This window comes from Sapajus apella, unplaced genomic scaffold (assembly GCF_009761245.1).
Source record: "Sapajus apella isolate SASKATOON/1434 unplaced genomic scaffold, GSC_monkey_1.0 scaffold58, whole genome shotgun sequence".
Lineage (NCBI taxonomy): Eukaryota > Metazoa > Chordata > Mammalia > Primates > Cebidae > Sapajus > Sapajus apella.
Genome location: NW_022436998.1, coordinates 2,836,409 through 2,851,353, shown reverse-complemented (window position 1 = coordinate 2,851,353; position 14,945 = coordinate 2,836,409). Strand labels below are relative to the sequence as shown.

Below are 14,945 nucleotides of genomic sequence, written 5' to 3'. Positions count from 1 at the left end.
AAAGATGTAATAAAGTAAAAAACCCATGGAATGGTTTCTGTGGAAGGAGATAGGCTCAAGAACAAAGATGGAGAGAGAAACCTTGGAGATGCAAGTGGAGAATTCTGTGAGGTGAGAGAGCATATTTGGTCCTGATATGGGTAAGATTTCAGTGAGTTTGGAGTTGGAAAAGAAAAAAGTTTGGGAGTGTGAATGTTTGATGGAAAGATGTAAATTTTCCCAATATGTGACAAACTCAGTCTCAAATTGAAGGTGCAAAAGGAAGCCAGCCTGTCTCAGACAGAATCCATTCCCTTTTCTTCTTGTACCCTATTTAGGCACCACTTCCCAAGTGGTGCCATAACATACTATTATGTAAATACTTATTTTGAATTTTTTCTTCCAGGCTTGACTTCTAATACTTTTTAAGGCTAACAGTGTAATTGTTACTGAAAAGAGAGAGAAGAAAGGAAAAATCAATCTATTCTCATAAAACTCTTTCTGGACCTCTTTTTTACCTAATGCAATGTAGTAGAAAGTCAAAAGTATATCTTTTTTTTTTCTTACTGTGGGAATGGCATGCAGCGGGATCTAGTGATTCCTTCCAAATGATTTTCTAGTATTCCCTACATTTTTAATGAATATTTTTGTACACTTGTTTATCCGCATTTTGTTGTTGTTGTTGTTTTTCAGGGTTATGGTTTTCCAGTGAACCGACTTTTTGACCTATTATTTGAAATAAGAGATCAATACAATGAAACGCTGCTTAAGAAATGGGCTGGAGTTTTCAGGTTAGTCTAGGTCATGGTGCCTTAATATAATGAATATGTTTGTCAAATGCTCAAGTAGTTAATTTGCATGTATTAATAAAAATGCTTATATTCATTTTTTATTATAGTAAAGTCACATAGAATTTACCATCTTAGCCAGTTTCTTTATATATATGTGTGTGTGTGTGTGTATATATGTGTGTGTGTGTGTATGTGTATGTATATATATATACACATACATATATACATATATATATACATACACACACACACATACATATATCCATATATACATACATATATACATATACATATATATATACATACACACACACACACACACATATATATAAAATTGCATTTTAGGTTCTGGGGTACATGTAAAGAACATGCAGGATTGTTTCATAGGTACATACATGGCAGTGTGGTTTGCTGCCTCCATCCCCATCACCTATATCTGGCATTTCTCCCCATGTTATCCCTCCCCAACTCCCTATCCCCCACTGCCCCTCCCTTAGTCCCCCGCTACAGACCTCAGTGTGTGATGCTCCCTTCCCTGTGTCCATGTGTTCTCATTGTTAAACACCCGCCTATGAGTGAGAACATGTGGTGTTTGATTTTCTGTTCTTGTGTCAGTTTGCTGAGAAGGATGGTTTCCAGGTTCATCCATGCCCCTACAAAGGACACGAACTCATCATTTTTTATGGCTGCATAGTATTCCATGGTGTATATGTGCCACATTTTCCCTGTCCAGTCTATCATCGATGGGCATTTGGGTTGGTTCCAAGTCTTTGCTGTTGTAAACAGTGCTGCGGTGAACATAGGTGTGCATGTGTCCTTATAATAGAAAGATTTATAATCCTTTGGATATATACTCAGTGATGGGGTTGCTGGGTCAAATGGAATTTCTATTTCTAGGTCCTTGAGGAATTACTACACTGTCTTCCACAGTGGCTGAACTAATTTACACTGCCACCAACAGTGTAAAAGTGTTCCTATTTCTCCATATCCTCTCTAGCATCTGTTGTCTCCAGGTTTTTTTTTTTTTTTTTTTTTTTTTTTTTGAGACGGAGTTTCACTCATGTCACCCAGGCTGGAGTGCAATGGCGTGATCTCGGCTCACCGCAACCTCCGCCTCCTGGGTTCAGGCAATTCTCCTGCCTCAGCCTCCTGAGTAGCTGGGATTACAGGCACGCGCCACCATGCCCAGCTAATTTTTTGTATTTTTAGTAGAGACGGGGTTTCACCATGTTGACCAGGATGGTCTCGATCTCTTGACCTCGTGATCTACCCACCTCGGCCTCCCAAAGTGCTGGGATTACAGGCTTGAGCCACCGTGCCCGGCCTTGTCTCCAGATTTTTTTAATGATCACTATTCTAACTGGTGTGAGATGGTATCTCAATATAGTTTTGATTTGCATTTCTCTAATGACCAGTGATGATGAGCATTTTTTCATATGTCTGTTGGCCTCATATATGTCTTCTTTTGAAAAGTGTTCATATCCTTTGACCACTTTTGAATGGGTTTGTTTGTTTTTTTCTTGTAAATCTGTTTTAGTTCTTTGTAGATTTTGGATGTAAGTCCTTTGTCAGATGGGTAGTTTGCAAAAATTTTTTCCCATTCTGTTGGTTGCCAGTTCACTCTAATGATTGTTTCTTTTGCTGTGCAGAAACTCTGGAATTTAATTAGATCCCTTTTGTCTATTTTGGCTTTTGTTGCCAGTGCTTTTGGTGTTTTAGTCATGAAGTTGTTGCCTATGCCTATGTCCTGAATGGTTTTGCCTAGGTTTTCTTCTAGGGTTTTTATGGTGTTAGGTCTTATGTTGAAGTCTTTAATCCATCTGGAGTTAATTTTAGTGTAAGGTGTCAGGAAGGGGTCCGGTTTTTGCTTTCTGCACATGGCTAGCCAGTTTTCCCAACACCATTTATTAAATGGGGAATCCTTTCCCCATTGCTTGTTTTTGTCAGGTTTGTCAAATATCAGATGGTTGTAGATGTGTGGTATTGTCTCCAAGGCCTCTGTTCTGTTCCATTGGTCTATATCTCTGTTTTGGTACCAGTACCATGCTGTTTTAATTACTGTAACCTTGTAGTATAGTTTGAAGTCAGGTAGCGTGATGCCTCCTGCCTTGTTCTTTTTGCTTAGAATTGACTTGGCTATGTGGGCTCTCTTTTGGTTCCATATGAAGTTTAAGGTATTTTTTTCCAGTTCTGTGAAGAAGGTCATTGGTAGCTTGATGGGGATAGCGTTGAATCCATAAATTATTTTGGGCCGTACGGCCATTTTCACGATATTGATTCTTCCTAACCATGAGCATGGAATGTTTCTCCATCTGTTTGTGTCCTCTCTTATTTTGTTGAGCAGTGGTTTGTAGTTCTTGAATAGGTCCTTTACATTCTTTGTTAGTTGTATTCCTAGATATTTTATTCTCTTTGTAGCAATTGTGAATGGCAGTTCGTTCTTGATTTGGCTCTCTTTAAGTCTGTTATTGGTGTATAGGAATGCTTGTGATTTTTGCACATTGATTTTGTATCCTGAGACTTTGCTGAAGTTGCTTATCAGTTTCAGGAGATTTTGGGCTGAGACGATAGGGTCTTCTAAATATACAATCACGTCATCTGCAAATAGAGACAATTTGACTTTCTCCTTTCCTAATTGAATACCCTTTATTTCTTTTTCTTGCCTGATTGCTCTGGCTAGAACTTCCAATACTATATTGAATAGGAGTGGTGAGAGAGGGCATCCTTGTCTAGTGCCAGATTTCAAAGGGAGTACTTTCAGTTTTTGCCCATTCTATATGATACTGGCTGTGGGTTTGTCATAAATAGCTTTTATTATTTTGAGATACATTCCATTGATACCAAGTTTATTGAGAGTTTTTAGCATAAAGGGCTATTGAATTTTGTCGAAGGCCTTCTCTTCATCTATTGAGATAATCAAGTGGTTTTTGTCTTTGGTTCTGTTTATGTGGTGAATTACATTTATAGCCTTGTGTATGCTGAACCAGCCTTGCATCCCTGGGATGAAGCCTACTTAATCATGGTGGATAAGCTTTTTGATGTGCTGTTGCAATCAGTTTGCCAGTATTTTATTGAGGATTTTCGCATCGGTGTTCATCACGGATATTGGCTGTAGTTTTCTTTTCTTGTTAAGTCTCTGCCGGGTTTTGGTATCAGGATGATGTTGGTCTCATAAAATGATTTAGGCAGGATTCCCCCTTTTTGGATTGTTTAGAATAGTTTCAGAAGGATTGGTACCAGCTCCTCTTTGTATGTCTAGCAGAATTCAGCTGTGAACCCATCTGGACCTGGGCTTTTTTTGGTTGGTAAGCTATTAATTGCTGCCTCAACTTCTGCTCTTGTTATTGGTCTGTTCCGGGTTTCGACTTCTTCCTGGTTTAGGCTTGGGAGGGTATAAGTGTCCAGGTATTTATCCATTTCTTCCAGGTTTATTGATTTATGTACAGAGAGTTGTTTGTAGTAATCTCTGATGATGCTTTGTATTTCTGTGGAATCCGTGGTGATATTGCATCTATTTGATTCTTCTCTCTTTTCTTTTTTTTTTTTTTGAGACGGAGTTTCACTCATGTTACCCAGGCTGGAGTGCAATGGCGCGATCTCGACTCACCGCAACCTCCGCCTCCTGGGTTCAGGCAATTCTCCTGCCTCAGCCTCCTGAGTAGCTGGGATTACAGGCACACGCCACCATGCCCAGCTAATGTTTTGTATTTTTAGTAGAGACAGGGTTTCGCCATGTTGACCAGGATGGTCTCGATCTCTTGACTTCGTGATCCACCCGCCTCGGCCTCCCAAAGTGCTGGGATTACAGGCTTGAGCCACCGCGCCCGGCCTCTCTTTTCTTTTTTATTAATCTGACTAGTGGCCTATTTCGTTGATCTTTTCAAAAAACCAGCTCCTGGATTTATTGATTTTTTGAAGGTTTTTTTTGTGTCTCTGTCTCCTTCATTTCTGCTCTGATCTTAGTTATTTCTTGTCTTCTGCTAGGTTTTGAGTTTTTTTGATCTTGCTCCTCTAGCTCTTTCAATTTTGATGATAGGGTGTCGATTTTAGATCTTTCCTTGCTTCTCATGTGGGCATTTATTGCTATAAATTTTCCTCTAGACACTGCTTTAAGTGTGTCCCAGAGATTCTGATACGTTGTGTCTTCGTTCTCGTTGGTACTTCAGTGGTGTACGTTCGCATATTTGCCAACTGTCACCACCATCCATTTCCAGAACTTTTTCATCTTCCCAAATAGAATCTCTGTACTCACTTAACAAGAACTCCCCATTTCCTCCTTCCCCCAGCCTCTGGCAACCACCACTCTGCTTTGTCTCTAAAATTTGACTGCTCTAGGTTCCTTGTGTAAGTGGAATCATATATGTTTGTTCTTCTGTGCCTGGATCATTTCACTTAACGCAATGTCTTCAAGGTTCATCCATGTTGTAGCATGTCAGAATTTCAGTCCTTTTTAAGGCTGGCTAATATTTCATTGTCTTTACGACATCTTGTTTATCAGTTCGTCTGTTGATGGACGTTTACGTTCTTTCCACCTTTTGGCTATTGTGAGTAATGCTGCTGTGAATGTGAGTACAGTATACATATATTTATTTGAGTCCCTGCTTTCAAATATTTTGGGTTTATATTCAGAAGTGAAATGCTGGAGCATATGGTAAATATAGCTTTAATTTTTTGAGGAACTACCATACTGTTTTCCATAGTGGCTGTAACATTTATAATCAGTTTTTAATTATACTTACTTGTAGTTCTAATATCTATAATTTTTTCCTAATAAATGATCAAATACTTATAAGGCTATAAGTATTTAGACATATTTTATATTAGAGACAGAAATTTACAGTTTTTAAATTTTGTTTTGAGAAAGTGCTGTTTTTACAAACAACATTACTAGGTTAAGAATGTTAAGGAATCTAAATGAGAAAATTACTTTTGCTTTAACCACTTCTCTGCAGGCCATTGACAAAAGTATTTTAATATCTGTATAACTTTTTGTGACATGAGAAGAGAAATATACCCCCCTTTAATTACTAAAAATTTTCCTTCCTTTCTCCATTCTCTCTTTCTCCTTTTGTCTCTTTCTCTCCATTCTTTTTCCCTTTGGGGAAGAAAAAGTCAATCTTGAGGTTTTATATCTTGTTTACCGGAAATATGATAGAAGTAATATGTCAATATTGCTGATATTAAAAGTATGTTAGATGATTTATTACCAGCTTAGCACTTATCCCTTCAGCTTTCAAAACTATGGAGGTTGATCTTCTGAATACTGTAATAGAAATTTTCCAACAGTGTGAGGTGGCACATGCCTGTAATCCCAGCACTTTGGGAGGCCAAGATGGGAGGATCACTTGAGGCCAGGCATTTGAGACCAGCCTGGACAACATAGTTAGACTCTGTCTCTACAAATTAAAAAATAAAAAAATTAGCTGGGCATGGTAGTGCACACCTATAATCCCAGCTACTTGGGAGGTTGAGGCAGGAGGATTACTTGAGCCCAGGTGTTTGAGACTGAGGAGCTATAATCACACCACTGCACTCCAGTCTGCAAAATAGGGCAAGACCCTGTGTCTTAAAATTTTTTTTTATAATGCCTAAGCGGCTCATAAGGTAAGATACGTCTATTAAAATCAACCAGACAAATCCTTATTTGAGTTTCTTGTATTTACATTCTTCAGGAGTGATACTGTCAGGATGCTAACCCAGATGGATAATTGACAGTCTTGATGAGTCATATGTAACTATCAGCAATTATTTATATTAACTATTTTAAAAATAAAGGCAGTGTTTACTGATAAAGATGGTAATCTAGAACATATATGCTATGATATAATGTATAATATGATGTAATATGATATTTTTATAGTTATAAAATCTTACAGAGTTGATGTTATTTAATTGGCCTCTTCAGAAGGGTATTTATGTTTTACTAACTGTTGATAGCTTGTATTGGGCCAGCTATTCTCTCTTACCTATCTTAAGACTTCTAGTAGTAAGATTGTTCCTCAAGACTGGGGAAACCATGAGGTATTGTTTTTTCTCTGGGAAGCTAATAGTTTCATTCACATAAAATCAGTCCTATTGAAATAGTACTGATTTTATCCTCCAGAGTAATAGTGGAGGAGAACAAATGATAGCATGTCAATTGTAATACATAATTTTCAAATATATTTTGACTTCTACTTTTAACACTCTTCCAGATCATGCTTTTTGCCTAAACTTTTAGAAAGTAGCAGAACTTAAGCTTTGGTTATCTCTGACATGTATCCTCAAATATTTTATAAGTAGTAAATTGACAACCTAACAATTAAATGGGGGAAAAAGAAATATTACCATAAATATTGAGTGATATTCAAAACTTGGCTACTTTCATGACAGAATTTATAACCTGACTACTGTTACAGTTTGTTTATCTGTATGCAGCTGTCTCTCACTATATTATGAGCCCTAATGTTTTATTTTTCTATTATTTCGGTATATATGTGCTTTTAATTATTTTATTTTTAATTGACAATAATTGTATAGATTTATGAGATACAGTTTGATGTTTTGATATATTGTATACATTGTGGAATGATTAAATCAAGCAAGCTAACATATCTACCACTTCACATACATATTTTTTAGTGTTGCAAACTTTTAAAACCTACTGTTAGCAATTTGAAATATATGTTACATTATTATTAACTGTAGTCCCCTTGCTGCGGAATGGATCTCAAAGACCTATTTCTCCTAATGGCAACTGTACACTTTGACGAACTTCCTGCCATCTCCCTACCCTGCCTACCCCACTTTCTGATTGCCCTTCCCTCTGGTAACCTGTAAACCAGAAATCATGCTTCTCTCTACTTCTATGAGTGTGACTTTTTTAGATTCCCCATATAAGTGAGATTATGCAGTATTTGACTTTCTGTGCCTAACTAGTGTCACCTAGCATAATGTCCTCAAGGTTCATCCTTGTTGCGAATGACAGAATTTCTTTCTTTTATAGGGCTGAATGGTATTCCATTGTGTATATACACATTTTCTTTGTCCATTCAAAGGTTGATCCCATATTTTGGCTATTGTGAATAATGCTGCAGTGAACATAGGAGTGCAGATACCTCTTTGAGATACTGATTTTTTTTAACTTTTATTATTTTTTCTGAGATGGAGTTTTTGCTCTGTCACCCAGGCTGGAATGCAGCAGCGTGATCTTGGCTCAGGGCAACCTCTGCCTTCCAGGTTCAAGTGATTCTCCTGTCTCAGCATCCCAAGTAGCTAGGATTACAGGTGTGCACTACCATGCTCAGCTAATTTTTGTATTTTTAATAGAGATGGGGTTTCACCACCTTGACCAGGCTGGTCTCGATCTCTGACTTCAAGTGACCTGCCTCAGCCTCCTAAAGTGCTAGGATTACAGATGTGAGCCACTGCCCCTGGCCTGATACTGATTTCAATTCTTTTGGTTATGCACCCAGAATTGAGATCGCTGGGATCATATAGTAGTTCCATTTTTAGTTTTTTGAGGAACCTCCATCCTGTTTTCCGTAATGGCTGTACTAATTTACATTGCCAACAGCGTGCAAGGGTTCCCTTTCTCCACAGCCTCGCTAACACTTATCTGTGTCATTTAGATAATAGCCATTCTAACAGCTGTGAGGGGATACCTCATTGGATTTTTAATTTGCATTTCCCTGATGATTCGTGATGTTAAGCTTTGCTTATTCCTGATCTGTATACCTGTTGGACATTTGTGTGTCTTCTTTTGAGAAATACCTATTCAGGTCCTTTGCCTACTTTTTAATTGAGTTACTTGTTTTTTTGCTATTGAGTTCCTTATATATTTTGGATACTAACTTCTTATTATATTTATTAGATATATATCAGCAAATATTTTCTCCCAATCTATAACTTGCCTCTTCATTCTGTTAGTTGTTCCCTTGCTGTGCAGAAGCTTTTTAGTTTCATGCAGTTCTGTTTGTCTACTATGGCTTTTGTTGCCTCTGTTTTTGGGGTTATATTTTTAAAAATCATGATCTAGACCAATGCCATGGAGCTATTTATATTCTTGATTGCCTAGCTCTAGTATAGTGCCTCACAGAGTAGGAACTTTTACATGTTTATAGAATTTGGTTCTGTAAACATCGTTTTAAGACTACATTAACAGTTTTAAAATATAAATGTGCCATTCATTAAATTCTCTCTTCTTGCAAAGTAACTGGTTCCCTGGCATTTGTATAAAGTGAGTAGTTTATTGTCTTCTATTAGTTACTTTCTCTGTAACTTGCCTTTAACCTTTCATCATTTTTATTTTTATTTTTAAAACAGAGTCAGGGTTTCATTATTGCCCAGTCTGGCCTCAAGTGTTCTGCCCCCACTGTCTCCCAAAGTGCTGCCCGCCTCAGCTTTCCAAAGATTACAGGCGTGAGCCACTGCACTCAGACCTGCCATTTAACTAAACTTTTATTTTATGTTTAACTCTATGTAGAATGAAATAGAATTAGTGGAAGTAAATACAAAAAAAAAATGTTTGTATTTTTTGGTAGAGCAGGGCATGGTTAGTGGCATACACCCTGTCGTCCCAGCTACTTGGAAGGCTAAGGTAGGAGAACAGCTTGAACCCAGAAGGCAGAGGGTGTAGTGAGCCGACATTTCGCCACTGTACTCCAACCTGGGTGATGGAGTGAGACCCTGTCTCAAAAAAAAATAAATAAATAAAAAATAAAAAAAATAATGCTCTCATTTATGCTACCTCCTTCCTTTCTACCCCTACTGTTGCAGCTTTAATTCAGATCCTCGTCGTCTTTTATTTAGATTATTCTTCAGTCTTTCTAAGTGGCTTTGCTATGTTAGTTATCAGGCTTTTTCCAGTTTATCCTCCACACAGTGAATATCTGCTTATGACATTCCCTTTCCTAAAACCTGTTAATGCCTGCAGGGTAAAATCTGGGTGTCTCAATTTGCCCACCTGTCCAACCTCATTTTTCACCATGTCCCTTTACACTTTAGTAATACTGCACTATCTGTGGTTTTACACCCCGCCCCACAGACTAAAACTTTTTCACTCCTTACATTTTTGCGTGTATGTTCCAGTGGTCTAGAATACTTTTCTCCCATAATCTCTTTAGAAATTTTTTTCATCTTTAAAGACCCTATAGGACCCATAACTTCTCTGCATAACTTTACATGAGATGTTCCCCACGTCCTCTGATAGTCATTTCCTCCTTTGTCCTTTTCTGAACGTGGTACTTCTTGTATGTATAACACAGCATTAGAAATGTTATAATTTATTTGCATATCTATCTCTCCTATTAGATTTGAGAACAGCTATCTTTTGTTTATCTTCATGAGGTAGGGAATTTTCATCATAGCCCAGAGCCCAGCACATATATAGGTGCTCAATAAATATTAAACTGAATTATTCGATTAAAAGGAAATTAATGATTGGATGACAGTTACATTAGGACAGCCTAGGTTATGCTGCAGCAACGAAAATTTCCCAAATCTCAGTGAATGAACACATTTTATTTCTCACACAGAAGCCCACAATAGGTTTAGTACTCAGAGATCCAAGCTATTTGCATTTGTGATTCTAACTTTTCAACATGTTGTCTTCCATGTCACCATGGGAAGGAAGTTTGCACAATTGGCTTATAAGGGCTTTAGACTCAAAGCAGCACATGTCACTTCCATTCACAGTCCAATGCCCAAAACTGGTCATATGGCCCTGCCTAACTGCAAGTGGGTGTACAGGACAGCACATGGATATTTGATGAGCAGTAACTGTTTTCTGCCTCACCAACTATAAAAGATCCATTTCTAATCATGACATATAAGAGACTAAACAAATATAACACATTGTTTTGATCTTCAAGAGTTTATAATCTCATTGGGAAAAGAGAAGACACACGATATACAACATGAGAATTATTCCTATCAAAAATTACAACAGGAGGCTGGACGTGGTGGCTCATGCCTATAATCCCAGCATTTTGGGAGGCTGAGGTGGGCAGATTGTGAGGTTAGGAGATTGAGATCATCCTGGCTAACACGGTGAAACCCCGTCTCAACTAAAAATACAAAACTTAGCAGGGCATGGTGGTGCATGCCTGTAATCGCAGCTACTTGGGAGGCTGAGGGAGGAGAATCATTTGAACTTGGGAGGCGGAGGCCGCAGTGAGCCGAGATTGTGCCACTGCACTCCAGCCTGGGAGACAGAGTGAAACTGCCTCAGAAAAAAAAATCATGACAGGAATACTCTCCATTACCTGGATCCTTTTTTAGTTACCGGCAATGAGCTTGTTCAGACTATATCATCTTGAGAATTGTTCTAGACTAGAAAACTAAAGTGCTGAGGTTTTGTAAAACAGACTACTGGAAAAAGGACATTATACCTAGATTTTGAGGGACAAGACTTATTTGATGTTGAATTTTAGAATTCTGGATGGTTAGGCAGTATCTTCCTATTTGGACCTTTAATTAACAATAAAAACTGCTTTTGTAATAGTTGGGGTTTTTTAAGGTATTGTCTTATAGTACTCTAATAATACGTTTTGTAATGATAAGTTTTCAGTTTTCCTTTCCTAACAGGGACATTTTTGAAGAAGATAATTACAGCCCCATCCCTATTGTCAATGAAGAAGAATATAAAATTGTCATCAGCAAGTTTCCCTTTCAAGATCCAGACCTTGAAAAGGTACAGCTAGTTTTTAATTCAAGGATTTTCTTAAAAATAAATTCATTGTATTTATTACTATATAACATTAAATATTAAGCTGAAACTGTAAATAAGAGTAGTTTCTTTGGGGGCAGTTTTTGTTGTGTTATTTGAGAAAATTAATTATGTTTTGTTATGTTTTGAAGAGTATGTTATTACTACTGCTACTGTGATTCTGATGAAGTTAAGAAGGGCCTTTCCTGGGGATACTAGAAGCAGTTGCCTCAAATGTTAGGTGGATTCCCAGGAGAGGTGTTACTAATGTTGAGTGGATTCCAATGAAAAAGTAGATTTATAGTAATAAGAGTATATCCTAGGGAAAGAGAGGAGAATTTCTTTGAAACGTTTGTCACTGTGGAAGATTTTAAAAGAAGTATACTTAAACAAAAAGTTTATCTTGGTTAAATATGATTTGTGAAGGCAGTAGCTACCTATAGATTTCTTCCTGAAGTAGGAATATATACATTTTTGGAGTCAAGATATCTGAACAAAAGACAGGGTAGAGAAAGGAAGTAGACCACCCGTGTAGGAGATTCTCACAATGCACATGAATGCATGTGTGTGTGCATATACGTACAAACATACACACTTGTACCTATCCAGTATCTTTGGGTAGAATTAGATCTCATTAGAAAAAGATGTCATACTTCCTGTAACTGTCACTTTTGTATACTTTCTATTCTTGTTTTTTTCTCATTACTCTTATTATTTTCTCAACTTTTATAATTTAGTACTTTTCTACATTTGTATCACTTCAAGCATGAGCAAGACCAAATTCTGAGTGAATTGTAACTGTAAATTTGTGTTATATTTTTATACATAAACTAAGCATATTATTTGTACTACTCACTAAATACAGAACCAGGTAATTAAATGGATAACTTCTAGATTGTAGCTAATGCTGCCATTGCATATACCTGTTAGCCATGTTTTAATACAACAGGCCAGAATAATTGTTGTAATTCTGTATTTTTTGAAAGCCCAGTGAAAGTTGGTCTGTCAAGAAATATCACCAGAATATTCTCCATCTCATGGCTTAGTTTTGTTTTAGTTACTGGTAATGCATTTGTTCAGGCTAGTGTCTGTGTAAGAGCACTAGACTAGGTCTAGATTCATGTGCTAGCTCTGTTTTTGGATGATGATGATGATTATTATTATTATTATTATTATTTTGAGACAGAGTTTTGCCGTTGTTGCCCAGGCTGGAGTGCAATGGCACAATCTCAGCTCACTGCAACTTCCCCCTCGTAGATTCGAGGGATTCTCCTGCCCCAGCCACCCGAGTAACTGGGATTATAGGCGTGCACCACCATGTCTGGCTAATTTTGTATTTTTTTTTTTTTTTTTTTTTTTTTTTTACTAGAGACAGGATTTCACCATGTTAGTCAGGCTGGTCTCAAACTCCTGACCTAAGGTGATCCGCCTGCCTTGGCCTCACAAAAGTGCTGGGATTACAGGCATGAACCATTGCACCGACCGCTTGTGGCTTATTATAGGCAAACGACTGAGCCTCCGTGTGCATTTGTGCCTCATCTGTCAAATGAGGAGGTTGAACTCAATAATCTCTAATATCTCTTCCAATCATATTAAACATTCTAAATAGACTTAGAATTAAAAGGAAGTTTAACTTTGCTTATAGAGAGTTTCTAATATATGCAGTACCTCTTAAGATTACGTTCTTAGGAGTTGTATTCATTGGTCTATGTATTACTCATTATTAAAAAGAACTGTTTATAGTCACGTGGAAAATTGAAATATGACAACTCTAAAATAAATCTCAAATTATTTAATAAAGTCTTTTGGTTGTGTGTGTATATTTTTTCCTAGTTTAAGTATAATTTTCAATTAAATCTGTTAGAAAATATATGCAACTATCTCTCAACTTGAGTTATTTTCAACATAAATTATGAATGAAGGAGTAGTAGTAAACATACATGCAAAAATATTTTTGTAGGTAGCTATGTTAACTTTATTAGAATCATTTGGCCGAAATAAGAACATATGTGTATTCTGCCTTTAATGTCATTAAAATAATTTTGAATATTTTTCGTCTACCTACTATATATCCAACATAGTGCTATGTGCTACATTTTCAGTCTTTGCTGTCAAGGTGCAAAGACCTTTTTGCAGCCTTCTGTGAATTACAATTTCTTATTTATTTTATCTACCCTCAGACTAACGTCTGTATAAAGAGCACTAGACTAGGACTAGATTCATGTGCTAGCTCTGCTTGTGGCTTATTTATTTATTTATTTGAGACGGAGTTTCAAAAAAACTCTGTAGGTAGGTAGATAAAATAAGAAATTATTTATTTTAGATAAAATAAGAGGGTAGATAAATAGGAAATTGTAATTCACAGAAGTTTGCACTGCTTAAGATAGGGGATACAGCATGCAAAAAGTCTGTGTAAAGAAGGTCAAAGTGGTTGAAGTACAAGAGATGAAGCTCAAGGGATGTAAATTGGAGAAGTAGAAAGGGCCAGACCATAATGGCCCTACTAAACAGTGTTAGAGAGTTTATCCTTTTTCCTGAGGGTTATAGGAAGCCATGAAAGAATTTTAAGTGGTAAAAACATAAGATTTGTGGTTTAGGAAGATCTCTCTGGCTAATATATGGAGAATGGATTGGAAAAGAGTAGGACTGGTGACAGGGAGACCACCTAGAAGACTTTTGCATTTATCTTGATAAGAGAAGAGGGTTATGTAACCTGAATGGGGGTTATGGTCATTGAAGCTGATTTGAGTTGCTTAGGAGGTGGGAGCAACAGGAGTTGGTGATTATGTGCATATGAAGGGTAACGGAGATAACCAAGTTTCTACCTTAGATGGTGGCAGCATTCACTGTGATAAGAAACACAAGAGGAGCAGATTTAGAAGAAAATGATGATAATTTAACTTTTGGACCTATTGAGTGTGTCTCAAATGGTACAGCCAAATGGAACTGTCCAATAGGCAGATATATGAATTTGGACTTCCAAGAGAAAGATTTGGTCTGGAGTTGTAGAGTTGGAGATATTGGTACTTGCAGGATGATTGAAGTCATAAGACTATATGAGATCATCCAAAGAAAGTATACATAGTAGCAAGAGAGGGTTTAGGACAGAACCCTAAAGCATAGTTAAGCAATAATTAAGTAATGGCTAAAGCAATAATTAAAGTAATGGCTAGAGGAAGAGAAATAGAGTAGGTAGAGAAAAAGGAGGAAAACCATTTTGGGCAGGAGTCCAAGGAAGGAGAGATCATTAATTAAATAGGAGTGGGTCAGCTGTGTCAGATTCTTCAAAAAAAGTCAGGTAACATGAGAGCTGAAGAAATCACTGGATTGAACAACTGTGAGATCATTGGTGATCTTGGTGACGGTACTTTCACTGATATAAAAGGTTGCAATGAAGATGAAGATAGAGGATTATAGTAGACTTAATAAAACAGAAAAGAGGGGTGTTTTTTGTAACTATCTTGGAAGAAGTTTACCTTTTAGAGACT

The 14,945-nt window shown here is 37.1% G+C and overlaps 1 protein-coding gene across 10 annotated transcripts in view; it reads left to right on the top strand.

Moving 5' to 3' along the window:
* Positions 1-14,945, top strand: part of EXOC6 (exocyst complex component 6) — a 216,707-nt gene that overhangs the window by 96,906 nt on the left and 104,856 nt on the right. For all 10 annotated transcript variants that reach the window (XR_004258977.1, XM_032245517.1, XM_032245522.1 and 7 more), the window contains 2 exons: positions 673-770; positions 11,337-11,442. Coding sequence is in view for 9 of the 10 variants with exons in the window: in XM_032245517.1 (XP_032101408.1) it covers positions 673-770; positions 11,337-11,442 (204 nt within the window). In the remaining variant the exon portion in view is untranslated. The remainder of the gene's footprint in view (positions 1-672; positions 771-11,336; positions 11,443-14,945) is intronic.